Source organism: Monodelphis domestica, chromosome 1, assembly GCF_027887165.1.
Source record: "Monodelphis domestica isolate mMonDom1 chromosome 1, mMonDom1.pri, whole genome shotgun sequence".
Taxonomy (NCBI): Eukaryota; Metazoa; Chordata; class Mammalia; order Didelphimorphia; family Didelphidae; genus Monodelphis; species Monodelphis domestica.
This window is the reverse complement of record NC_077227.1, coordinates 113,604,466-113,632,096: the sequence shown is the minus strand read 5'-3', so window position 1 is coordinate 113,632,096 and position 27,631 is coordinate 113,604,466. Positions and strand designations below refer to the sequence as shown.

At 41.8% G+C, this 27,631-nt stretch overlaps 2 protein-coding genes across 3 annotated transcripts in view; one reads left to right on the top strand and one right to left on the bottom strand.

The window, feature by feature from the left end:
• BORCS7 (BLOC-1 related complex subunit 7) overlaps positions 1–27,631 on the top strand; it is a 67,984-nt gene that overhangs the window by 28,447 nt on the left and 11,906 nt on the right. Inside the window, exon 1 of one of the 2 annotated variants that reach the window (XM_056804682.1) lies at positions 14,141–16,655. The exons of the other annotated variant lie outside the window; for it this stretch is intronic. The gene's annotated coding sequence lies outside the window, so the exon portion shown is untranslated. Of the gene's footprint in view, positions 1–14,140; positions 16,656–27,631 lie in introns of those variants that run through there. 2 annotated transcript variants of the gene reach the window in all.
• LOC100028896 (steroid 17-alpha-hydroxylase/17,20 lyase) lies at positions 294–12,325 on the bottom strand. Its single transcript, XM_056804623.1, has 8 exons — positions 11,906–12,325; positions 9,331–9,469; positions 8,797–9,026; positions 7,662–7,748; positions 7,224–7,427; positions 6,592–6,761; positions 4,094–4,197; positions 294–3,772 (listed from the first exon to the last, which is right to left on the bottom strand). Exons 1-8 carry the CDS (start codon positions 12,200–12,202, stop codon positions 3,495–3,497), a joined length of 1,509 nt encoding a protein of 502 aa, XP_056660601.1. The 5' UTR covers positions 12,203–12,325; the 3' UTR covers positions 294–3,494.

Sequence of the window (27,631 nt, the reverse complement as noted above, 5' to 3'; positions counted from 1 at the left end):
AAGACATGGCAAATCACTCTGGTATCTTTGCAAAGAAAGTTCCATAATTGAGGCATGAAGAGAGTTGGATATGACTGAACAATAAGAAATAGGCAGTGAGGCAAGGTCTAGGCAGGGATGTGTTGGTAGATGTTTAACAACTGGTTCTCCCCCAAATACCACATACTTTTAAGATTAATCTGAATGAACATTTTTCTATCACTTCCTTAAGTTTAGGCCACCAACAAAACAATACATCAAAGCCTGATTTATAGCATCTGTTGGTTTCCAAAGCATGAATGATCACACCCCAAAATGTTTAAAATTAATTTATTTGCTTCTTGGTTACATTAAAATCCCCAGGTTTTATCCCTTCTCTCCCCTCCTCATACCATAGAAGGCATCACCTGACAAAATATGTATATTTAAATTATGTCTTGTATTTCTGTTTATTTGTTCTTTCTCTGACAGTGGACATTCACAAGTTATTTTTCAAATATGAATTCTGTACACTGAAAAGTTAACAAGTGACTCTTAAGAGCTGGCACAGCTTGCTCTAGCTGGACTGTCCAATATTCAGAATGGTTATAACTGGAGTATATTTTTAGATTGAAGGGAAAGAAGCAGCAGAGGCTAATGGGGCAAGTAGTCCATGTTTCTGCCCTCCCTACCCCCAGCTGACTGAATCTGCATCACACAAATGTCCACAGACTGCCCCTCTAGTCTTGTAGGTCACAAGGGGCTAAGGAAGTGTGTGCGGAGAGTTCAGTGTAACCCTTCTCTTCTGCAGAGTACAGGTCAGACCAGCCAGTGGTGGCTCAGGAGCGTCATCTTCAGAAACAGCAGCATTTAGTGTGTCATGTTTCAGGGATAGCATGTGACTCTCAGAATAAAGTAAAATAGGGAAAAGGGCCCACTCTTGGGAATCAGAACAAGACCTGTAATGTACACCTGGAAAGGTAGGTTGGAAACAGACTAAGGAGAGACTGGAATGTCTGGCTGAGGCTTGTTGGGGTGGCTTCCTCCTTCACTTGGTTTGATGGCCCAGTTTGAAGCCAATGGGATGTTTCCTTTTGAGCAGCAGCTTTTGGGTCAGTAACAAGGTATGGGCAAAACAAAGACATGGAAGGTCTCTGGTTACTGGATATGGCTTGTGATGGACAACAGAGGGTGAGGCCAAGGGTTTGAGAGGCTTTCAGGAACACGTGGTGGATGAAATGTGTGTGTCCACATAGTATATATCTTGTTTAAGTTCTGTAACTCTAGAATCCTGCCCTCCTATGGACTCCTTCCCCGATAAGTCTGCCCGTAGTACTATGTGTGTGTGTGTGTGGGGGGGGGGGGGGTTGTCACATTCAAAGAACTTAAACTGATGTTGCTGCCAGGTTTGGATAGGATTTTTCAGGAGGTCTGAGCATCCTGGGCACAGCACTATTGGCTCACTGGAGAAGCTAACCTTGCTCTGATCTTGTAACCTGATCTAGTGGGTTATCAAAGCAGAGCCTGGCTCTGGAATATTTAAAACTGGGGTAATGGCTTGTGGGGAAATTGCTCTCTCCTTGGCCTCCAGAGAGCATTCCCAAGGGAAAACCTCCAGAGAACAGATATGGGGAGTGAGCACACTGCTTGCTAGTTTTCCTGTGCTCTCTGTCATATGGTAGGTGGTAAACTTAAGGCAAGAGTCCTATCAGATGAACAAGTACTTATGGGTATGAGTTCCACTGTGGGTAGGGATGGGAGGAGGGAACTTCTAAATTGATGAAATCTTCATTCCCTTTTGTTGTTTCATAGCAAGGAAGCTAAATGTCTGTTCTGACCCTCTTCTAAAGTTGAGCCAGATGAAAGGGAACATTCCATCCAGCTTGACTGATCCACTAATCATCACATATGTGCAAAATGCTTTATCTATTTTGAGCACATTTGAAATGCTCCATTCTGTCCTGCCCCAGCCTTCCACCCCACAGTGCCTCACAACCCCTTCACCTTTCTGGGCAAAGAACCTGGTGGGTGGGGCAGTTGACTGGAGCTCCTCGAGGAATCAGTCTAGCTTACTATTCAAAGACTGGGTGGTGGTTGTGTTTTCCAGCAGCTTAAATAATGGGTGAATTTGGGAGGTGGCAATGCTGTCCCTTCTAGTACTTTCTAGTAGTCTTCCCTCCTAGCCAAGATCTTTGAAAGTAACTGAGGGGGCCCCTTTCTCAAGTAGATTCCCAGAGGTAGTATCAGTAGGACTGAACCATTAGTGCTTGCCCAGGTTGGCCACCCATGGCAACTGTAGGTCGGCTCAAGTTTTTAAGTACTTTGTCTAGTTCTCTAAGCTGTTCTTGGACTGTCTTTGTAGCAAGAAGAGAATTTGGGAAAGAAAATTGCCCCTCCAGGATGGACTTGGATTGGGAGGTAAGGGGAGCCAGGACTCTTAATTATCAATCAGCATTAGATTTTCAACCCTTCTCTGATAGGAGACTTAACTTGATAGAGAGGGGGAAATGTTTGCCTCTCTGTCAGACACTCTCCTGCTCCTTCACAGGCAGGGATTCTCCTGTGGATCTCCATCTCTGGAGGTAGGACCATTGGTATCCATTATTTGTCTAACCCAATACAACTAAAGTCCAGAGGATGCCCCTGACTCTCACTTGGGCCCTGACCTCAATCTTCCTCCAGCCCTTTTGAAAGACCACCACCCCCTTGACCATACAGTAGTCCTCATCTTTTAGAGGAAAAGGTTTGGATGAGCTGAGAGTGCAGTGCTGGTCTACATGAAAAGACAGTCATGCTTGCCTCTTTGGTATATTGAAGACCTATCAAGTGTGAGGATATTTCTGTCCCCTTGTGATAATAAACTAGCACAAAGGGGGCTTGGAACCTTGAAATTTATCTCCTGAAAATCCCCTGACTGTCTGAGTGTCCAAGTGTGGGGTGGGAATTGATGTAGAATCTGGATCCCTAGAGAGTTGGCTAAGTCTTCATCAGGGGCTCAGCCTTCAGTTATAATAGCTATGAGAACCCTGTGTTTTTCTGGGTCTGGAGAGGGATCAGAGGGATATGAAGAAGCACTGTTCTAAATCTTAGTCTAACTTTCAGGGAGACAAGAACACTAATTTGGGTGATGCTGCTGGTAAGCCTGGGGCCACCAGGCCTTTTTAATTGCAACTCGCTACAATCAGGACATGGCATACAAAGAATGGCCCAAGAGACTGGACACATAAATGTACCCAGGTAGAGGCAACAAGCCAGGAGGGCAGAAATCATTCAGGACAAAAACTCCTGGCCTACCTACCAGGACTAAGGCTGATGAAAAGAAGAAGGATGATTTTCCAGAATAGAGTGGAGGTAGGAAGGAAATGAATGACAGGAATTCTATGCTATAGTCTAATAGAAAGATATATCCCTGAAGCTGGGGAGATACAGACAACTTTGGAGGGTCTCAGCTTCCAACTAAAGCTCTTCTTCATCACTTCCCTTTGCATTTTACTTATGATTGCTCCTAAGGTGATAGGGGAGAATCTGGCTGTTCTCTAGGCACTGAGTTCAGCCTCTCTCCAGCCTTTCCGCAGCTTGACCTTTAACTTGAAGGGAATTATCTGAAATACTACTCCACTCAACCCATCTAAAGAAGGGAGTTCTCCATCATCAGGAACTTCCAGGTCAAATCTCTGTAGGATCCAGGCCAGAAAGAGGAATAACTCTGACCGGGCCAAGAACTCCCCAACACAAACTCGGGGTCCACTTCCAAAGGGAAAGTAGCTGGCATTTGGAATGATGAGTTGGTCCTTATTCTTGTCCAGGAATCGTTCTGTGGAAGAGTCAGTCAGTGGGTCAACAAGAGGAACCGTGTTCCCCCTGGAAATAAAGCATTATGCCAGATGCCTTAAAAGTTGAGGCACTGCTGGTTTGAAGGGCAAAACATGCTGCCCCTTGGATAACCCTCAGCCTGAGGAAGCGACAGCTTCAACCATAAGGAAGAGCAGGATGGTAAAATACATGACTTCCCACCCCATAGAAGTTTGGGTTTGATGTGCTTAGGAACCCCTTGTTTCAGGACTCTTGCTCTTAGCATAGTGCTAGACAAACAAGATTATTAATAAATTGCTAGATGACCAATTGACTGACTCACCTGGCATAAACCGTTCTGGCTCATTCCACTGTGTAGGGTCATGATGGATGGACCATAGGTTGATATAGATCCTGGTGCCTTTGGGGATGGTGTATTCTCCAATGCTGTGAGGAGAGGATCCATCACTTCACATGATACTGTCCCTATTCCCCTTCTTTCCCCTGCTTAGGAATCTCTCCTTATTTTTGCCTTCTACTTTTTAATAAAACTGATTTTCCTAAGATCACTAATGATTTTCTAATGGCCAAATAGCCAAAGACAGTGGACTTTTCTCAGGCCACCTACCCTGCTTGCCCCCTCTGCTGACCCTGACTCCCTTTTTAATACCCTATCTTCCCTTGGCTTCTATGTCTGGCTTCTATGATTTGCACCCACTTCTCCAACAGCTTCCTCTTCAGTTTCTTTCATTTGCCTTCAAAATCCATATTTTAAATGTAGGCATCCCCCAGTCTCTGTCCTCAGCCCTCTCCTCTCTATTTGTCGTCCTATAAGACAGTCATCTGCTTTCAATTTCAGCTCTTAATTGCATTGATGACCCCCAGATCTGTGTCTCTAGCCCTAACCTCTTTCCCCAAACCAGACCTACATTTTCATCTGCCCCTTGAACAGCTCTATTCTTAGCAACTCTTGAGCTGGAATCCCTACTCTGTTACTGCAAAATGACCAGTGACTAGTGTCTACTAGTAGGCTACAGCCAGGATCCCTGTTATATGCCCTAAAAGCAATATCTCCTCCTGCAGTTTAGAACTGGCTACAGGTGTGTGAAGTTGTCAAGCTCTTTTCTTGCCTGCAAACAATGTCACAATCTCAATATGTCATCTTTTCCTTCCAAACAAACCTCCTCCTTCCGATTTTCTCATTATTGTTGATATCATCATTCTTGAAGCCAACCAGGCTTGGAATCTTGAAGTCGTTTTGCATTTCTCCTTCCTTACTTTTCACATCCAGTGATTTTCTAGATCCTATCATTTTTCCCTCTGATTACCTCTCATGGGCACACCCAGTTCAACCTCTCATCATTTCTTAAATTCTTCTGTTGCAGTAGCCTTATAATAGGTTCCTTTGCCACTAGGCTTTCCCTAATCCAAAACACACCAAAGCCCGAAACATCTTCCAAAAGTTAATGCTACTTATGTTAACACTCAGAACTTTCAGTAACTCCTCATTACTCAGATCAGTCATCTAAAGTTGCTGTTGTGGTGGTGGGTGATTTTTTTTTTTGTAGTTGCTGTGGTCAACGGTTATGTTCATTGCCTTTAAGGGCTGAATGGTCAGCTCAGAAGGAGAAAGAAGCTTTCAGAGTTAGGGTCAGAAATGTCACGAGTGAGTATTAGACTGATATAAGTGAAGGGTAGGCTTGGTTGTGTTAAGAGACAAGGCTGTGACTCACTGTCATGGGCTGGGTGGGATGGGATTTAGTCCATCTTCCCATCTTCCAGTTGGTTGATCACTCACCCTGCCCTCACTTTGAAGTAACATCCATATTCTTCAGTGACATTCAAAGGACTCCACAGTCTGATCCAGCCTACTTTTCTAGCCATATTCCGCAGAACTCCCTCTCACTTACCCTTCAGTTTTCCCAAATTGGTACTTTCAGGATTCATCTTGCTCTTTCCTGCCTCCATGTATTTATTCTCAGTTTCTGATGCTGAGAATATACTCCTTCCCCACTTGATTCTTGCAGTGCCTCCCACCCTTCAAAGCCCAACTCAGTTGTCATCTCTTCCATGAAACCTTTCTTGATCCCTCCAGCCAGAAGGGCTCTCCCCTTACTGAGATCTTTTAATAGCACCAGATCTATACTTCTAGGCACTTATCACATCCTGGATTGTATTCTAGTTAAATGTGTCTCTGCCTTATCTCCTTTCTTAGATTATAAACTTTCAAAAGTCAAGGATCATTTCTTATTTATCCCCGTACCCCTTCTCAGAGCTTAAGGTTCTGAATATAGTATGTCTAATAGATATTTGTCAAATTGATTTGGAAAAGTCACTTAATTCCTTTCTTCCCTGGGATTTGTTTCTCCTTTCTCCTTTATCAATCTTTTTTTTTTAATCCTTACCTTCTGTCTTACTAAGTAGCAGTTCCATGGCATGGGGGCAGCTAGGTGGCTTAGTGGATTGAGAGCTTGGTCCAGAGATGGGACATCCTGAGTTCAAATCTAGCTATATGACCTTGGACAAGTCACTTAACCCCCATTTGCCAGCCCTTCCTGGTCTTTTGCCTTGGAAATGCTACAATCTGTCCATGGCAGTGGAAATGGATAGGCACTAGACTGAAAGAATCCTTTTCCTTTTCTCTCTCTTTTTGATTATTATTAAAATGCTATATATTTCTATATATATATTTGCAGGTTAATTGATGGGTGGACTATTGAGTGAGTTGAGAAAAAAGGGATGGATTGGTTAGTGGATTTACTAATATGTTAGTGAATCATTGGGTGATTCAGCATGTTGATGATCTGTATTTCAATAAGTGGAAAAGGGAATTAGGCATACCTGGTGTCAGTCCATGCCATGTGAGGGATGAGTAAGGGAGCCACTGGTCGTATACGGAGTACCTCACGTATAGTGGATTCCAGGTGGAGAAGCTGGTTCCTGTCACTGAGTACAGGAGTTCGGCCAAAGCCAATTTTCTGGTCAATTTCCTTCTGAATTTCCTCCTTTACCTGGGGGTCAGAGGGAGGACCATTCATGGCACCAACTTCTAGACCAAAGAAAGGACTGGTGTATGTCTGTGTGTATGTCTGTGTGTCTTTGTATGGAGGAATAGCTGTATGTGTATCTATGTGTGACATGAACTTCCAGGACATGAGTCCAGAGGTGAACTCAGTACCCTTGTGAAATGGGTGGGATGGGGACAATGAGGTATGTGCTTATGGGTGATGAGCAAACAGCGGAGCCATGAGCTTTTAGACATTTAGAGTTGTCCTCGCCAGTGTTTGGAGGGTAAGGATTGGGGGAAAGGCTTAGATGCATGTTTGAACAATTGGGGCTCAAGCAGCATTAGTGCTAAATTGTCACTGGTCTGTATTTCTCCTTTAATACTGTTTACATTCCAGGGGCTTGGAGATGGGTGGCAGGAGATGGCCCACTTCCCTGGCTCAGGGGATGCCAGATGACAGTCCTACCTGGGGATGGTGCAGCAAGAAGGCAATGCACCATCTGACAACAGTGCTGGTTGTTTCCACGCCAGCTCCAAAGATGTCCCCCACCGTCATCAGTATGTGCTCATCTGTGATCTCTGGTTCCTGGACCAGTGGATTATCACTGTCCAACTTGGCTTTCAGCAGTGCATCCAGGAGGTTGTTGACAGAATCTATGTTGAATTTTTCCTGGGAGGATGGGAGTGGGAAATGGATCAACAGGACTTTCCTTTTCTACCTTCTCCACAATCCAGAGCCCCTTCCCCTCTCCCTAATTTCCTTCTCCTGCCCAAGAACCTGTGTCCAGGAGTGAGAATATGGAGATGAAACCATTGTCATCCACTTGGACACCGAATCAGGGTTCTTGCCAACATCCCCACCCCTTCTTCTGACCCCTCCATGCTTGCACTATTGTTCGCATACCTTCTGAATTTCCAGTTTTTTCTTCAGGAGCTCATTCCGCAGTGTGACGCTATCTTTTAACAGCGCCAGATCTTTGTTCGGGAACAGCTAGAAAGATAGAAGGGACAGAAAGGGAAGCTTTAAGGTAGATCTGTTCTCTGTACCCACCCACCTCCTTTACAGCTTCTAGAGTCTAGACTCTTGACTCTCCCTCCTATTATTTTATCTTCTCAACAAGTCTTACCCTTCATAATTCCTTCCTTACTATATACCCATCCTCCACCAAGCTGTGGAGAAGACAGATGGATAATCCTGGGGGACCCCAGGCTGGGGAAGCCTAGTTGAAGGGGCCTGGCTTTCCCCTTTCCATCTTTAGCCAGTCAAAAATCTGTGTGTGTGTGTGTGTGTGTTTGAGAACCTGTTGTATTCCCAACCTTGTTCTTGGCATCAACTGGGGGAGGTGGTGGCAGGGTGGACAGGAGAGCAGAAGATTCAGTTTGGTTGGGGAAAGATACATACACATATATACAGTCTATAGGCAGCTAGCTGGCTCAGTGGATTGAGAGCCAGACCTGGAATTGGGAGGTCTTGGGTGCAAGCCTGGCCTCAGACATTTCCTAACTGTATGACCTGGGCAAGTCATTTAATCCTCATTGCCTAGCCCTTACCACTCATCTACCTTGGAGCCAATACACAATATTCATTCTAAGGCCAAAGGTAAGGGTTTAAAAAGAAAAAAAAAAGAAAAAAAAGAAGAGGCTGTAATTCAGGACTGGACTTCTATAGCTCAGCTAGTTAATAGCTGTAGCAGTTCAGAGGAGGGAGAGGTCAATGTGGACTTTAACTTTCAGGGAAAGTTTCCTGGAGGAGGTGGGACTCAAAATTAATCTTAAATCTAAGAATGGGAAAGACTGGGATTAGGAGATTAAGTGACTTGACCAAACGGGTGTGTGAGAGGGAAAAGTAGGGAGGGAAAGAGGGAGAGGAAGAGAAAGAAGGGGAGAAGGGGAGTAAAAGAGAGAGAGAGAGAGACAGAGAGGGAGAGAGGGAGAGGGAGGGAGGGAGGAAGAGACACACAGACAGAAAGACAGACAGACAGACAGATCCTTCCTCTCCCTGGGACTTCTACTGCAGGGCAAGGTCCTATAGCTCTTGCCTGAATCCAGGGAAAGATGTCAACTAGGCTGTCTTTGCACAGAGTTTTGAGGATGTTATTACTGTAGTCCATCATGATCTCGAAGTCCTCATCGTCTTTATTCCAGGAGCTGCTGAAGCAAAACTGGCAGATCACATTGGACGAAGCCAGAAAAATATCTGTAGCGGGGTCCTGGATCTTTCCCTGAGCGGCAGCCAGGGATTTACACAGAGTGTTGGCCTCTTGGCAGACTAGAGAGATGAAGAAGGGAAGGCGTGGATGAGGGTGAGGTAGGACGAGATGAGGAGGGAGGGACCCCCAGCAGCCTACCTCTCAAAGACAGCCCCCGCCTCCAGGTATCGTGCTGCCCGGGACAGACTGTTTGAGGATGACCACCAGGTGTCAGCAACAGCCTGGTATCAGTCCGTGTGTGTCCCCTCCCTCCCCCTCTCCCCCCATTGGTGACCACTACTAGGTCCTGAGCCCAGGCACGTCCCTACCTCGCCCAGGCCCCCTCCCTGATGGTCCCTAGAAGCCACAGGTTCTGGCACTCACTGAGCTTTTCCAGTTTCTGGGAGCCATCTTTCAACAATGAGAAGGACGACTGAACCAGCTTGCGATACATCCGCCACTGGGGACCGTACTCGCTGAAGGCGATCCCCTTGCCGGAGCCGCTCAGGATGTCTGTGGTTACCTTTGGAATCAAGGAAGACTGAATTCAGGGTTTCTCATGTTTGCATCCCTTCCCCCACTGAGCAGTGGTGACCCCCAAGCAGCCAAAGTGCTGGGAAAATCTTTGAACTCCAGAACACAACCTCTGTGTGTCAGCATCGCCCTGCCTCCTCCCCTCCCCTTCCGCCCTATTCGAGCCATTGCCCGGCACTGTCAATCCCGCCTTTGTAACAGCTCTCCTGAATGCTCCCTTCTCTCCTCCGCCGGGCCACCACCCTGCGCCATGCTCTTGAGGCAGACCCACACTACTGGGATAGCCTTCTGGATTGCCTTCCCGGCATTAAACCTCTCCCCATTTCAAACTGTTCCCCAATCAGCTGATAAACTGGCTAGGTGCAGATCTGGCTGTCGCTCCCGACATCCCTTCATTCAGGAAACTCCAGTGTCTCCCTATTTTCACTGGCTGTCTTCCATGTGTGGAATGTCCTTCCTTTTCAACTCTGGCTTGCCTTCCTGTTCCCAGCTAAAATCTCATTTTCTACAAGAAGTCTTTCCAAATTCCCCTTAATGCTAGGGCCTTTCCTCTGTTGATTATCTCTGGCTTATCCTGTTTTCATCTTGTTTATACATGGTTTTTGTGTTGTTGTCCTCCTTTAGACTGAGAGCAGGATGTCTTTTGCCTTTTTTTGAATTCCCAGTACTTAATGCAGTACCTGGCACAAAGTAGGCACTTAATACACGTTTGTTGACTGAATGAATGAACAAGGGCTTAAGAGATATGACACAACCACCAGATGACCTGTGGAAAGTCATTTCCCTTCTCTGGATGTAATTTAATTCAACAAACATTTATTAAGTACATTTTCCCCCTCTATAAAATTAAGAAATTGGACTAGATGGTCTTGATCATTCCTTCCATGAGTTTATAAATTACTTTGTCTCCCTAATTCTTTGTTTGCTCTTCTGCAACATGGGTAGGTTGGGGAATTTCTCAGCCTGGGCCTGAGAAGCCAGAATAGGAAGAGCTTCCCCCAGAAAAGTCTAGGTCCCAGGTTCTATGGGGAAGAGGTGTTAGGTGCTCTTTTCTGGTATATCCTCTCTCCCTTAGAGATCCTAGGGGAGAGGGAAATGAAGAGTGAGGCTGAAGAGAGATGCTATCAGACAAAATCCCTCTGCCATCATCTAAATCTAAATGAGTCAATCAGCAAACCTTCCTATATACCAGTAACAATGTTAGGGGCTAGGGGTAAGAAGGCAAAAATGAATGAAAAGAAACTTACATACAACTGGGTGCCATTTACATGATAAACACAGTCTGGAGGTTGGTTCAGAGTCTTCTTCCCAGAGGTAAAGAACTTGGAGATTGACCCAATCACCCTCTCCCCATGCTACCCAAATAAGTTTTTCCATCTTTGGCCCCGTCTACTTCCCATCTCTGTTGTGCACCAACCCAGACTGGCCCTTCTCTAGCCTTGAAGAAAGAAGTGTCTAGAGAATATAAGCCCTGATTAGACTAAAGTTCTTAGCAGCCAGCTGTCAAATAAAGGGCTAACATAGAAAATCAGAGAGGGGGTCATAGGATTTAGATCTGATACAGACTTTAGAAATGATGTCATCCAATCCTATCATTTTACAAATGATAAAACTGAGGATCCTCTGGGGAAGTGACTTGCTAGAGGATTCACAGGTAGCAGAGGTAGGATACAAACTGAAAGTTGTCAGGTCCTCTGTCTCCGAAATCCATTGCCAGATGATAAGTGATTGGAGGGATGCCCTTCTAGGGGAAGTGACTACTCTTGAAACTGTTGATATCCCCTTGAAGGGATAAAGCAGTGAGATGGGTACCCAAGTACTGCAGTAGAATCATAGACCTTTCCTTCTGCTTTTTCCCCCTTTCCTCTTTCCAAATTAATTTCCTTCTTCCTTTTACATCCTCAAATCCCAATCCATTTGCTGCTTTTTCAGCCTTTACTGATCAATCTTAAAGGGAAAATTCTAGAAGGAGTTTCTGTTAGGGTTCTCCAAAACAAATAGAGGAGAGGAAGCTGAGCAAGGTAGGAGCTGGAAAGTAGAGGGAAAGGGAAACTATCATCTGGAACAGACAGAAAAACTGGCTCTCACAGATGACTTTTGGCTTTCTCTGAGACTTTCTCCAGCTTATTTCTGCTAAGACTAGTTGCTCCCATTTTGCTGATAAGAAAGTTGAAGCCCAGAAAGACATGATTTTGCTGATATTGCCCATTGAGTCACAGACTGAACCCATTTCTCCTTATTCCCAGACTATTTGGCCATGCTACTTCTCACCCAAGTCCAGAAAAAGGGGGTATGCCTCTTCTTGTACAGTTAAGTAGCCCCAAAGCTTATCTTCACACCCCTTACCCCCATTTGGATCTAGGTCAGATATGGCTCTTCCATGATCCTCCTTCCCAGTGGTTACCAGCAGTCATCCAATGCTTACCATTCGGGGGCGGCTGGCAAAGTCCTTGCCCTTCTTGAGAAGCACTTCTTTGGCAGCTGAGAAATGGTTCACTACCACAGAGTACTGAGGGCCCATCCAAAAGGCAAAGGTATTGCCATACTTCTCCTTAAGCTTGGTGAAGTAGACGTGTGCTGGGTCGTGGAAGTTCATATATGGAAGACTCCCCAGGATGGGCAGATGGGGCATACATATGAGATATTTCTTACCCATGCTCCCCTGCTTCTGCCAGATGTAGTACAGCAAGGTCAGCAGGGAAATTGTGAGGAACCACCACATCCTGGTTTTGGAGTGGCTAAATTGAAAGTCTATGGAGGTCTGAAGCAGACTGTGAGAGGTATGAGCAAAAGAAGGCAGGCAAACTGGGGCTCTGCAGTACTCCAGCTGCCTTATTAATGACAGCCCTGCTTGATCACCTTGACTTTTGTAATGTTTTTACAGGCCTGGTGAAATCTCCTCTGGAACTGAGCCAGGCCTGGGACCTCTCCCTTGGGGAAGTAAGAGGAGGAGGGAGAGGTGGGGGTGATCACTAACAGGGTCAGGGCCTTGTAACCTTCTGCAGTTCTGTAACCACCTGCAGTTCCCATTTGTGGGGGGCCAGTTGGTCTAGGACAGCCCTTAGACACCAGTAGTGAAATCATATACAATTTGGCTCAGAGAGTTTCCTTCTTTTCAAATGGCTTTAATTAAGCTTTAAAATCAACCAATAATATATTTAACTGAAGGCATTGAGGTGGCACAGTGGACAGAGCACCAGTTCTGGAATCAGGAAGACTCCTCTTAGTCATTTCAAATCTAGCCTCAGACATTTACCAGCTTTGAAACTCAACTCTGTTTGCCTCAATTTTCTCATCTGCAAAATGGCAAACCTCTCCAGAATCTTGGCCAAGAAAATCCCAAATGGATCGCAAAGAGTCAGACACAACTGAAAAATGACTGAAAATTTTAATTGAGTGCATTAGGTGTTGAGAGAGATACAATAGAACTATGAGGCACGGTTCCTGTTCTCCAAAAGCTTATAGTTTTGTTTGGGGGTACAAGACTGATCAAGGACTAAAATGTGTGATTAACATTATAGATTGGTAGCAACTCAGAGGAGCCAGAAATCATAGTACACTGGGGTGATCAGAGGAGACTTCAGCAGGGTTAGGGTAGGTTGAATTTAGGGCAAGGATTCTTGACCTGGAGTTTTGTGAATTTGGTTTAAAGATTTTTTTGTGGATAACTATTTCCATATAATTGGTTCCCTATAATAATAAAATAACCCTATGTATTTTATTTTATACACTTCAAGACATCATTCTGAGAAAGGGTCTTTAAGTCTCACTGTACTGCCAAAAGGGTCCATGACTTAAATGGAATGAAGAGCCTTTGATCTAGAGAGTTAACAAGGAAGGAAAACCGCATAGAGAAAGATGTCAAGATAGCAATGAATCTAGCCTGAGAAGGGGCAGAAAGATCAGTCCAGCTGCAGAGAAAGGCTTTTGCAGAATATAGGTTAAAGTAGGACTCTATTTTGGAGGGACTTGAATGGCAGGCTAAATAGTTTGTGTGTGTGTGTGTGTGTGTGTGTGTGTGTGTGTGTGTGTGTGTGTTTTAAACCCTTACTTTATATCTTAGTAACAACTTTAAGACAGAAAGGCAAAGGCTAGGCAAATGTAGTTAAGTGACTTACTTAGGATCACATAGTTAAGACATACCTGAGGTCAGATTTGAATCCAGGGCCTCCTGACTCTAGGTCTAGCATTCTTTTTCTCTCTCTCTCTTTCTCTCTCTCTCTCTTCCTTCCTTCCTTCCTTCCTTCCTTCCTTCCTTCCTTCCTTCCTTCCTTTCTTCCTTTCTTTCTTTCTTCCTTCCTTCCTTTCTTTCTTTCTTTCTTTCTTTCTTTCTTTCTTTCTTTCTTTCTTTCTTTCTTTCTTTCTTTCTTTCTTTCTTTCTTTCTTTCTTTCTTTCTTTCTTTCTTTCTTTCTTTCTTTCTTTCTTTCTTTCTTTCTTTCTTTCTTTCTTTCTTTCTTCCTTTCTTCCTTTCTTCCTTTCTTCCTTTCTTCCTTTCTTCCTTTCTTCCTTTCTTCCTTTCTTCCTTTCTTCCTTTCTTCCTTTCTTCCTTTCTTCCTTTCTTCCTTTCTTCCTTTCTTCCTTTCTTCCTTTCTTCCTTTCTTCCTTTCTTCCTTCCTTTCTTCCTTTCTTTCTTTCTTTCCTTCTTTCCTTCTTCCCTTCTTCCCTTCTTCCCTTCTTCCCTTCTTTCCTTCTTTCCTTCTTTCCTTCTTCTTTCCTTCTTTCCTTCTTTCTTTCCTTCTTTCTCTCTTTCTTTTTTTTTAATAAACCCTTACCTTCCATCTTGGAATCAATACTGTGTATTTGTTCCAAGGCAGAAGAATGGTAAGGACTAGGCAATGGGGGTTAAGTGACTTGCCCAGGTTCACATAGCTAGGAAGGATCTGAGGCTAGATTTGAACCTAGGGCCTCCCATCTCTAGGCCTGGCTCAAAATCCACTGAGCTACCCAGCTGCCCCCTAGGTCTAGCATTCTATCCATTTTGCTATCTAGGTACCTCTTGATATATTTTAAGTAGATGTGCCATGGAAGTTTCTTGAGCAGAGGAGTAACATGATTAAGGTTATACTCAGGCCAATGAATCTGGTTGTCCTGGCCAGGATGAACTAAAGGGAAAAGCCTTTCCTAGTTAAAGATGAACTACTGGGGCGAAGACCTGCCCTGTAGTATGATAGTCCTTTTAAATGTTTATTATTTTGTGGAATATTTCCAAATTACATGTAAAATTTTTCTTAATAATTTTTTAATATGATTTTTAAGGTGCTAATGGATAGAGAGCCAGGGATACAGCCCAGAGATCCTGGGTTCAAAACTGGTTCTCAGACACTTCCTAGCTGTGTGACCCTGGGCAAGTCACTTAACCCCTCCATACCTAGTTCTTACTACTCTTCTGCCTTGGAACCAATACACAATACTGATTCTAAGACAGAAGGTAAGGGCTGGAAGGAAGGAAGAAGAAAGGAAAGAAGGAAGGGAAAGAAAGAAGAAGAAAAAGAAAGAAAGGACCATTAGATTTGTCAATTAAGATAATGTTAGTAACTTTAGAGAGAACAGTTCAGGGGACTTAGCCACAAAAAAGAGAAGAGAGATATGGGACTATGGCTAGCAGGAATAGAAAGATCAAGGGAGGGTTTTCTGAGGGTGGAGAAAACATGGATGAATTTGTAGGCAAGAGGGAAGCATCTAGTAGACAGGGAGAGATTACAGTTAAATGATAGAGTACAGCTGAGAGACAGGGCAATCTTCTGAAGAAGATGAGATAGATGAATATAATAACATTTTATTACATGGTAGAAAGAACAAATATCAAGAATACAAGGAAAAATAGGAAATCATATGAAGTGAGATAGAATGAAAAAATTAAACAATACATATACACTGACTATAATTATTTCAGGAATAGTAAAATCAATAAAATCCAGAAAAATCTCAGGAAAATAGGGCTCAAAAGGGTAAAAAAATATACATATTACATATTTCTAAACCCTTACCTTCTATCTTAAAATCAATACTAAATATCAGTTCTAAGTCAGAAGAGTGACTTGCCCAGGGTCACACAGGTAGAATGTGTCTGAGGCCAGATTTGAACCCAAGTCTCTAGGCCTGGCTCTCTCTCTGCTGAGCCACCTAAGTCACATAGTACATTTTAAAAATAAATAATGGGCTTTTATTTTTGCATTTGATTTTTTTTAAAAAATGTTTATTTGTGTATTTAGGTACATTTTTGGACCTGCCAACATTTATTAAACATCTATTCTGGGTCAAGGACTATACTGGTGTAATGAAAGAACTGACCAATGAGGATCCACTCCTTTAAGCATCTGTAGATATTTCCCTGCCTGGTTCCTGTCTAAGCAACCACTTGGAAAGCTGGTGATCTGGCCATGTGTGATCAAGTTGCTGCTGTGTGAAAATGAAGTCTTCTAATTGGCTGAGGAGCTGAAAGGACAGATGATGCAGCATGTGCCCAGCCAGAATTGAGTTAAAATACAAAAGGGTCTTAACTATCTTTTACACTTTTTCTTCAGGCATTGAGTGAGGCAAGAACTATTGTGAGCTACTGGATGGGAGAGTGGAAGCAATTTGCATTTCCTACTCAGCTGCCACCAGCACTCCGCATCCTGGTTTCTTTTGCATTGTTCTTCCCTATCTTAAGTGAATGGGTGTCTTTCAGTGGGATCCTTCATAGACAACAGCAAGGTCACACAGTAACCTTATGAGCTCTATCAGAGCTGCCAGAGACTCCACCAACAACCAGAGGCAGCAGCAGAGTCCACTAGGAGTAGCACTGGAGCCTCAGCAGACACATGGGGAAAGCGAATTACCCGAGGACTAGGGTGGCTTCAGGAGCACGACTCTTGAGGAGAGAAAGACTGTCTGTAGACCATCAAAAGCATGGACACTTGAACCCTGGTAGAAAGCTATACCCGAGGGGAAAAGACCTCACAAAGGGGAAAAAAAGACTCCCAAGGCCAAGGTTTAAATGAATCACTCTCTGCTCTATGTGGATACACATGGGAGCCCCATCTTAACATTTGTTACAAGCAGGCAACCACAGCATGCTCAAACCCAACCCGATGTGGGGATCTTTACATTAGCCTTAAACGAGAGTCTTGGCTTCTTCAGAGTGACGCAGGGTGCAAACTCTAAGAGAAGTTGGCCATCCTTTGGGAAGAGTGTGAGTACAGAGAATAGTAACCAGAAAGGTTTTTCTGCTAAGTGCTTTAGATACAAATACACAAAAAACACTAGTTTCAGGGAGCTTATATTACAAGGAGGGAAGAGAATAAGTTTAGATGTAACTATATATATAATATTAAAAGGTTGTTTGTCTTTTGTTTCAAAGAAGAGCAGGTACATCACAGGGTAATGTCTTGACTCATGTGTGAACTGGATTTAAGGGAAACAGTTGTACAAAGTTGTCAGCCTCTTTCTTCCAGAGTCATTGAAGCCCAGTGGCATGACAAAAGTCAGGACTACTGGCAATAGCCCAGGATGCAGTGGATGACTTTTGCATCATCTATGACTGTCCAAGCTCGAAGTGCTCCATAGTAGCACCTACCTTAGCTGCCTTCATGGCCTTCATGGCCGCTGGAGCAAACTGTTCTCACCTGCCCATAATAATAAATATGATCATTAAATATAAAGCATTTAGGGATGGAGAGAACTAGTGATTGGAGGGATTAAGGAAGGCCTCATGTGGATGATGATACTTGAGTTGTACCCAAAAGGAAAAGGCAGGGAGTAAGAAGGGCATTCCAGGAGTGGAGGAAGGCAAAGCTATAGAAACAGATGATGGAGTGCCATTGTAAGGAATAAAGGGAAGGCCAATTTCACTGAATGGTAGAATTCAGGAAGGGAAGTGATATATGAGAATGGAAAAAATAGGTTGGGATCAGGTTGTAAAAGACTTTAAAAACTAAATAAGAGCTTATATATTTTATTTTAGAGAAAATAGGGAACCACTGGAGTTTCTTGTGTGGCAGACTGACAGGGCCAGGCTTGTATTTTAGAAAAAAACACTTAAGGGCTGCATGGGGGATGGCCTGAAGTGGGAAGAGTGGGAAGATCAACTAGGAGACTGTTGCAATCGTTTAGGCAAAAGATGGAAAGGGCTTGAACTAATGGCTTGAACAAGGGTTATGTGAGCAGAGAAAGTCATATGGGAGATATGTGGAGGTAGAAATGGCAAGATTTATTGGATATATAGAATGAGGAGTTAAGGAAAACACAAAAGTTGCAAACCTGAAAGACTAGTATGTTTGAAATAAATAGGGAAGTTTGGAAAAGGGATGAATTTCTTTTTTTTTTAATTTTATAATATTTTATTTGATCATTTCCAAGCATTATTCATTAAAGACAAAGATCATTTTCTTTTCCTCCCTCCCACCCCCCATAACCGACGCGTGATTCCACTGGATATCACATGTGTTCTTGATTCGAACCCATTGCCATGTTGTTAATATTTGCATTAGAGTGTTCGTTTAGAGTCTCTCCTCTGTCATGTCCCCTCAACCACTGTAGTCAGGCAGTTGCTTTTCCTTGGTGTTTCTACTCCCACAGTTTATCCTCTGCTTATGAATAGTGTTTTTTCTCCTAGATCCCTGCAGATTGTTCAGGGACATTACACCGTCACTAATGGAGAAGTCCATTACCTTCGATTGTACCACAGTGTATCAGTCTCTGTGTACAATGTTTTCCTGGTTCTGCTCCTCTCACTCTGCATCACTTCCTGGAGGTCATTCCAGTCTCCATGGAATTCCTCCACTTTATTATTCCTTTTAGCACAATAGTATTCCATCACCAACATATACTACAATTTGTTCAGCCATTCCCCAATTGAAGGGCATCCAAAAAGGGATGAATTTCAAGGAAATTAATTCATTTTCAAACATGTCTCCAATTTGAAAAGTCATTTATTTTGAAATGTCCAATGGACAGTTAGCAAAGTGAGTCTGAAGGTCAGGGGAGAACCTGAGGCTAGAAATATGGATCTTCAAGTTATCTTTACAGAGATGATAACTAAACCTAGGCAAGTTGATGATATCACTGAAAGAGTATGTAGTGAAAGAACAGAAGAAGGCCTAGGGCAGAACTGTTGTGATCACTCAGAGTTTGGGAGTGTGATATGGATGATGAGCTAACAAAGGAGTTTGAGAAGAAATGATTAGATAAGGAGGGGAACTTGAAAGGGGTGGTGTCATGAAAACCCAGAGGCTGTTTTCATAGGTTTTTAGTTTCTATTAAGTTTAATGTAGGTAAGGATTTAAATTGTAAGTAATATTATACTAGCAGACCCTGTGTTGACACTATTTCCTTTAAACAGGTTAGTGGGAGGCCTGCTTATCAGAATATATAGGAAAGAAGAAGAAAATTGGGGAAATCAAGGGGTTTTGAGATGAAGAGAAGGAGAAAAGAGAAAGCTCATTGTGAATGGCCTCAATTTTCTCAATAAAAGGAAGGTCCTCAGTGGAGGAGGGAGAAAAGTTGGAAGTTTGAAGGGAGAAAAGAAGTTTTAGAACAGCTTTTGCAAGGAGTAAATTAGAGGATTGATTAGTGAGAAATAAAAGGATTGCCTTGCTGCAGTGAAAGCCCTGTTGAATTATTGATGACTGCAGTATTCTAGGTAATCATCTCCAGGTGCCATTCAAAGAAAATATACATCAATAGTACATGCAACAGACATAGCACAGAGTAAATCATTGCACAACAGGGATAAATTATATACATGCTATATTATATGAATGCATCATTGCAGTCAATATATTTCTATATATGAGAAAATTAGCATAAGAACAAAGAAAGCCAAGCAATCACATCATTAGCCTCACAAAATAACCCAAACACTCATAAACAGCAACATATATATAAATAAGCCAACATCAAAACTATGCACAGCTATCAGGCAAATATTAGTAAGACTGAAGTAAATAATCTTGCATAAGCAAATAAAAAACTTAAGCAAAATTAAAACAAGCAGCAACTAAGGCATCAATGGGCATTTGCAATTACATGCATGTTTGGCTATATGTGTAACCACTTTAACACAGAATTGGGTATTGCTTAGCTGGGGAGAAGATCTGTTGTGTCAAGTTTAATAGAGTCAGGGAACCTTACAGCACCAGGCCTGGAGTCAGGAGATCCTGGGTTCAAATGTGGCCTCAGATACTTCCTAGCTTTGTGACCCTGGACAAGGCATTTAATCCCAATCACCTAGCCCTTGTTCTGTCTTAGACAGAAAGTGAGAAAGAGTTTAATGGGGTCACCTGAGTAAAGATTATAAAGGGGAGCAAGAGAGGAATCCATTGATGTTAACTTTGGCAGGGGAGCAGACACATTCCCATGTGAAGGCATCCCTTTCTCATATTTTGGCTCACTTTAGTTTACCTTTATGTTATTGGTCTCTCTCTGCTGTTAGACTCTCCTATTTATGAAAATTCATTCTTGCTTAGAAGTACTGTTTAGTGTGCCTTTATTGCATTGATAATGTTTGTTTGTTTATCATCATTCTAAGAAGGCCTTCTCTGCCCCCTTAAAGGAAAACCAGTCTAACTTGACTCAAACTGTTGCTCTTCTTACCATATCCTATCCCTTGGGAGCAAGCTACCAAACATTTTCTAATTTTCTAACGAAGTCAAACTCCAAAATAAAATTGTAAATACACGGATATGAAAGATAGCATGCTTTGATATGCAGCCGTCCAATGTCCAACTCCACATTTCTTTCTCTGGAGGTGGATAGTGTTCCCCATCATAAATCTTTCAGAATTGTCCCAGAACATTGCATTGATGAGAGTAGCCAAGTTTTCAGTTGATCATTGTTCTTGTTACTGTGTATAATGGTCTCCTGGTTCTACTTATTTTGCTCTGCATCTATTTCTACAGATCTTTCCAGCTTTTTCTCAAATCACTCTGCTCATCATTTCTAATAGCACAATAGTATCCCACCACCATATACCACAATTTGTTCAGCCATTCCCCAATTGATTTTGAATTGAAATGAAAATCCCCTCAATTTTCAACTCTTTCCACCACTAGAAGAGCTGCTATAAATATTTTTTTACAAGTAGGTCCTTTCTTTTCGGTCCTCTTTTGATCCACGTGTCCAAAGTCAACCTGCAGCACTTTCTTTCATGGCCATACAAGATGTGCTGGGTGGCACCAGTTACTTCTTAGTACTACTGGAGGGTCAGTGACAGCCCACTGATAGCCAGATGACAGTCAATGACTAATGTGCCTTTTGTGGGCTGGATACAACTAGTACAGGGCGGTTAATGATAGAGAGCATCTTCAAACTTAAGGAAGTCTAACTCGGCACCATTGCCACCAGCATGCTCCATTCCCTCATTAACAGTTTAACCTGAGATTACCTATCACCCCTCCAGCTTGGCCTTTTGAATCAGGACTTTGGTTCCCGCTACAGATCCAATAAGGCTTAGATCCCCACAGTGAGAGTCGTAGCATCTGCACTTTGGGACCTGAACCATGGCTGGTGGGAATATAACAAAGTTTCTAAGATTGATCTCCTATAACTCAGTTTTACTGTTAAAAAAAAAAAGTCCTTAAGTGAATATACCTTGGCTCTTTGACCTCCATTGTCCTTTGGCCTCTACATTCCATCGTTAAAACGCATGTGGAACCCTTGTAGTCCAGTCCTCTGGATGTCTTATATAACCATCACTCCTTTAAAAAAATACATTAAAAATATTTGTTTTTTTGTTGATTTCACATTGCCTAGATTCCCCTCTGTATCTTTTCTCTTCCCCCTTCCAGAGAATTATGTCATATTATAAAAGAAAGTTTTTTTTTTTAAAACCCTTACCTTCTGTCTTGGAGTCAATACTGTGTATTGGCTCCAAGGCAGAAGAGTGGTAAGGGCTAGGCAATGGAGGTCAAGTGACTTGCCCAAGGTCACACAGCTGGGAAGTGTCTGAGGTCAAACTTGAACCTAGGACCTCCCATCTCTAGGCCTGGTTCTCAATCCACTGAGCTACCCAGCTGCCCCCATAAAAGAAAGTTTTTAAAGATAGAGGAAGAAAGGAAAACACTGAGCAAAACTGGACTGAAAAAAATCTGATGTTATCAGCCATGTTTTATACCCATGCACTTTGATCTCTACAAAGCTTCATCCCTCTTTAGATATCACCACAGGTTTGCTCACATGATCAGAGAGCCAGAATATTTGGAATGACATGAGATTAGTCTTTCCTAAGGCTGACAGTGTACTGAATGCAGAATGCTACCCTTCTCTGGCAGGCAGCATTGAACTCGGCATGGGTCAAGCTGTGTCCATGGATGGTTGTCAGTTCATACCCCCAACATGGCTCCAAATATATAGTCTTTGAACTTCCTGGTGACAGACCACTTCAGAATAAAAATGTCCAACTTGTATATGAGATAATGAAGCTTGTACTTGTTCAGTTCTGTTAGTGATTGCAGCTAGATTCTGGGGACTATCACTTTTATTTCATCATCTGTCAACTGAAAGGATTAGGCTAGATAAGCTGTGCCAACCAAGCAACAAGCATTTACTAAGTTTTACCTTGGACATGTGAGGAACCATGCTAAGTACTGGGGAGGCTCCAGGTGTTTACATTCAAATAGGGAAGATAACATCTCCATGTGGAAATATATACAAAACATACATAATGAGCACAAGGTAAGTTTTGGGAGAGAGCATGCAAAAACCGGGACAGAGGGGACCAAGAAAGGCTTTTAATATAGAAAGTGGCACTTCAGGAAACCAACAATTCTAAGAGGCAAAGATGAGAGGGGAATACATTTCAGGCATGGGAAACAGCTAATGCAAAGGGGGGGGATATGAGTTGGAGGATAATAATGAGTAGTCCAGAATAGCTGGATGCCAATAGGCATGGAATAGATTAATGTATAAGAAAGATAGGAAGGGGCCAAGTTGTGAAGAGATTTAAATGCCAAAGGATTCTGTATTTGATACTAGGAAAAATAAGAAGCCATTCATTTTAGTATTTATTCATCTTTGTAAAAATGTTGAATGAAATAATGAGAAGAAGATCTCTTTGATATAATGTTGGAGATCTCCTTCTAGGTTAGCTGTTCTTCATTGATAGCTATTGCACTGTTTTGTTTTGTATTTTTTTTAACATTTTGCTAATGTATTTCAGTATAATTGGTTTTCTTTGTAATCCCATGTATTTTTTTTTCTGCATTAAAAAACATTATTCTGAGAAGGGGCCCATAACACAATAAAAGGTTAAGAATCTCCATTTTATGTTGACTTGAAGACATATATCAATATTCTTTGGTTGTCCAACAGTTGAGAATCCATTGGGTTTGATGAAAACCAGAGGAAGTGGAAGTGTATGAGGCCAGGTTGCTTCAGAAGATAGCAGATGGGATCTAGGTAGACTGGATAGGTCACCATGGATGGCACTGGTTGTCAGACCCAATATGAAGACATTAGAAGGTAGTAGAAAGGAAGGGAGAGAGTATAAGAAAAGTAGGAAGGTCACCAAAGACAAACTGGGAGAATTTCATGGCAATCATATAATGGTCCCTTTAGTATAGGTGCTAGAGACTGTAATAGGGAAGTTAAACAAAAGGGATCAAACTATATAGATGAGTCCTCACAAGGTTCAGGAAGGGAGAAGGTTCACACACACACACACACACTCACACAGAGTCCACCAGTGTGAAGGGATCACTCACTCAACCTCTCCTTAAAAGATGATCCAATTCCCAGGCAGCTCCAAAGTTGGTTTCCTTCAGAGATACACTTCCACAACCTCTCTGTCTGCTTCCCAGAGAGAGAGAGTATCAGTTGCCAGTTTTCCAACTGCCTTAGAATGCTCACCCAGTCCTTGCTTTGTGGAATCTTGGTTTGAAGACTGTCAGCCAGCCTTGCTAAATTCCTTTGCCACAAGTCTGATAATCAGACCCTTCTTAATGTTAGAGATAGGCTAAAAGATAGATAGAGCATTTACTAAGCTCTTACCATGTGCTAGCCATTGTATTAGATGTAAAAGTCACAAACCAAGAAAATAAGACAGTTCTGAGTCTCGAGCTTATTTATATATATGTGATATATATGATATAATATATAAATACATATTTAAAATTAAATCCTTACCTTCTATCTTAGAATCAATTCTGTGTATTGGTTCCAAGGCAGAAGAGCAGTAAGGGGTAGACAATGGGGATTAAGTGACTTGCCCAGGGTAACACAGCTAGAAAGTGTCTGAGGTCAAATTTGAACCCAGGACCTACTGTCTCTGAATCCACTGAGTCACCCAGCTGCCCCCGAAGTATTTATATTCTATTAGAGTAAAAAAGAGAGTTAGAAAGAAAAAGTTGAAGAGAGATGGGATTGAAGACAGAATGAGGGTGCCTTTGTGGGGACTAGGCAGTGCAATGTGGAGGTGGAGCAGGCCAAGAAGTGGAGAATGGAATTAAGATAGTTTTAACAAACCTAAATCTTTTATTATATACATATCCCCCAGGGAGCAGCTGTGGGAATAATAAACTTTCTGTGTTGCATAACTCAAATTCCAATTTACAAAGACATCTCTCACTCTTCTCTTATTCTCATGGGGCTTACGGTTCCTGCTCCTCCCCAAATGTTACTTGAATATCAGTCTAGATGTCCTGCTTCTGTTGCTATTTATTCTCAGTAAAATATCATTACTAGTAGGTATGTGAGTACTCTAAGCTCCATTACAAGAACTCCATTGTCCTGATAATAGCCCTGTTTGTACATCAGTACCTAAATTCATCCCCTTGTTACCTCAACCTGGCCTCTTATGGTTTTATATTTCTGTGGTCTCCTGGGCAAAAGAGTTCCCCCTCCTGTTAGGTTCCAGGAAGCTTGCTGAAACACTTTACAGTCCCATACTATCCTATATTCTTTGAGATAAAATGTTTGTGAAAAGCAGTAAGGTTATACATTCCTTTTTTGTTTGTTTGTTTGTTTTGTTTTTAATACTATGTATTGGTTACAAGGCAGAAGAGTGGCAAGGGTTAGGTGATGGGGGTTAAGTGACTTGCCCAGAGTCACACAGCTGAGAAGTGTCTGAGGTCAAATTTGAACCTAGGACTGCCCATCTCTAGGTCTGACTCTCAATTCACTTAGCCACCCAGCTACCCCCTGCCTTTTCCATTTTCTTTTTTCTTTTTTTAGGTTTTTTCTTCTTCTTTTTTTTTTAGTTTTTAAACATTATTTTATTTGGTCATTTTCATACATTATTCATTCCACTGGGTATCACATGTGTCCTTGTTCCGAACCCATTTCCTTGCTGTTGGTATTTGCATTAGGGTGCTCATTTAGAGTCTCTCCTTAATCATATCCCCTCAACCCCTGTAGTCAAGCAGTTGCCTTTCTTCAGTATTTTTACTCTCACAGTTTGTCCTCTGCTTAAGGATAGTGTTTTTTCTCATAGATCCCTGCAAATTGTTCAGGGACATTGCATTGCCACTAATGGAGAAGTCCATAACCTTCGATTGTACCACAATGTATCAGTCTCTGTGTACAATGTTCTCCTGGTTCTGCTCCTCTCGCTCTGCATCACTTCCTGGAGGTTGTTCCAGTCTCCATGGAATTCCTCCACTTTATTATTCCTTTGAGCACCAGTAGTATTCCATCACCAACATATACCACAATTTGTTCAGCCATTCCCCAATTGAAGGGCATCCCCTCATTTTCCAATTTTTGGCCACCACAAAGAGTGCAGCTATGAATATTCTTGTACAAGTCTTTTTCCTTATTATCTCCCTGGGGTACAAGCCCAACAGTGCTATGGCTGGATCAAAGGGCAGACAGTCTTTTATCAGCCTTTGGGCATAGTTCCAAATTGCCCTCCAGAATGGTTGGATCAATTCACAACTCCAACAGCAATGAATTAATGTCTCCACTTTGCCACATCCCCTCCAGCATTCATTACTTTCCTTTTCTGTCATGTTGGCCGATCTGCTAGGTGTGAAGTGATACCTCAGAGTTGTTTTGATTTGCATCTCTCTGATTATAAGAGATTTAGAGCACTTTTTCATGTGCTTTTTAATAGTTTTGATTTCTTTAACTGAAAACTGCCTATTCATGTCCCTTGCCCATTTTTCAATTGGAGAATGGCTTGATTTTTTGTACAACTGGTTTAGCTCTTTATAAATTTGAGTAATTAGACCTTTGTCAGAGGTTTTTGTTATGAAGATTGTTTTCCAATTTGTTGCTTCCCTTCTAATTTTAATTACATTGGTTTTGTTTGTACAAAAACTTTTTAATTTGATGTAGTCAAAATTATTTATTTTACATTTTGTGATTCTTTCTAAGTCTTGCTTGGTTTTAAAATCTTTCCCTTCCCAAAGGTCTGACATGTATACTATTCTGTGTTCACCTAATTTACTTATAGTTTCCTTCTTTATATTCAAGTCATTCACCCATTCTGAGTTTATCTTGGTGTAGGGTGTGAGGTGTTGATCCAAACCTAGTCTCTCCCACGCTGTCTTCCAATTTTCCCAGCAGTTTTTATCAAATAGTGGATTTTTGTCCCAAAAGCTGGGGTCTTTGGGTTTGTCATAGACTGTCTTGCTGAAGTAATTTACCCCAAGTCTATTTCACCCATCCTCCTTTCTGTCTCTTAGCCAGTACCAAATTGTTTTGATGACCACTGCTTTATAATATAGTTTGAGATCTGGGACTGCAAGGCCACATTCCTTTGTATTTTTTCATTATTTCCCTAGATATCCTTGATCTTTTGTTCTTCCAAATGAACTTTGTTATGGTTTTCTCTAATTCAGTAAAAAAGTTTTTTGGAAGTTCAATGGGTATGGCACTAAATAGATAGATAAGTTTGGGTAGGATGGTCATTTTTATTATGTTAGCTCATCCCATCCATGAGCAATCAATGTTTTTTCCAATTTTTTAGATCTAGTTTTAATTGTATGGAGAGTGTTTTGTAGTTGTGTTCATATAGTTCCTATGTTTGTCTCGGCAGATAGATTCCTAAGTATTTTATATTGTCTCGGGTGACTTTAAATGGAATTTCTCTAATTCTTGCTGCTGAACTGGGTTGGAGATATATAGAAATACTGATGACTAATGTGGGTTTATTTTTGCATTCTACAACTTTGTTTGTTGTTGATTATTTCGACTAGCATTTTGGTTGATTCTCTAGGATTCCTTAAATAAATCATCATATCATCCGCAAAGAGTGACAGCTTGGTCTCCTCATTGCCAATTTTAATACCTTCAGTTTCTTTTTCTTCTCTAATTGCTACTGCTAGTGTTTCTAGTACAATATTAAATAATAAAGGTGATAAAGGGAATTCTTGTTTTACTCCTGATCTTATTGGGAATGCTTCGAGTTTATCCCCATTGCAGATGATGTTTGCTGATGGTTTAAGATATATACTGTTTATTATTTTTAGGAAAGGCCCTTCTATTCCTATACTTTCTAGTGTTTTCAATAAGAATGGGTGTTGTATTTTATCAAAGGATTTTTCTGCATCTATTGAGATAATCATGTGATTTTTGTCAGTTTGCTTGTTAATATGGTCAATTATGTGGATGGTTTTCCCAATATTGAACCATCCTTGCATTCCTGGTATGAATCCTACCTGATCATAGTGGATAACCCTTGTGATGACTTGCTGGAGTCTTTTTGCTAATATCCTATTTAAGATTTTTGCATCTATATTCATTAGGGAGATTGGCCTATAGTTTTCTTTCTCTGTTTTTAATCTGCCTAGCTTTGGGATCAGTACCATGTTTGTGTCATAAAAATAATTTGGTAGAACCCCTTCTTGGCTTATTCTGTCAAATAGATTGTGTAATATTGGGATTAGTTGTTCTTTGAATGTTTGATAGAATTCATTTGTGAATCCATCTGGACATGGGGATTTTTTCTTAGGGAGTTCTTTGATGGCTTGTTCAATTTCTTTTTCTGATATGGGGTTGTTTAGGTAGTCTATTTCTTCCTTTGTTAGTCTAGGCAATTTATATTTTTGCAAGTATTCATCCATATCACCTAGATCGCCACATTTGTTGCCACATAATTGGGCATGGTAGTTTTTAACGATTGCCTTAATTTCCTCTTCATTAGAGGTGAGGTCTCCCTTTTCATCTTGGATACTGTCAATTTGTTTTTTTCTTTCCTTTTTTTAATTAGACTAATACTTTGTCTATTTT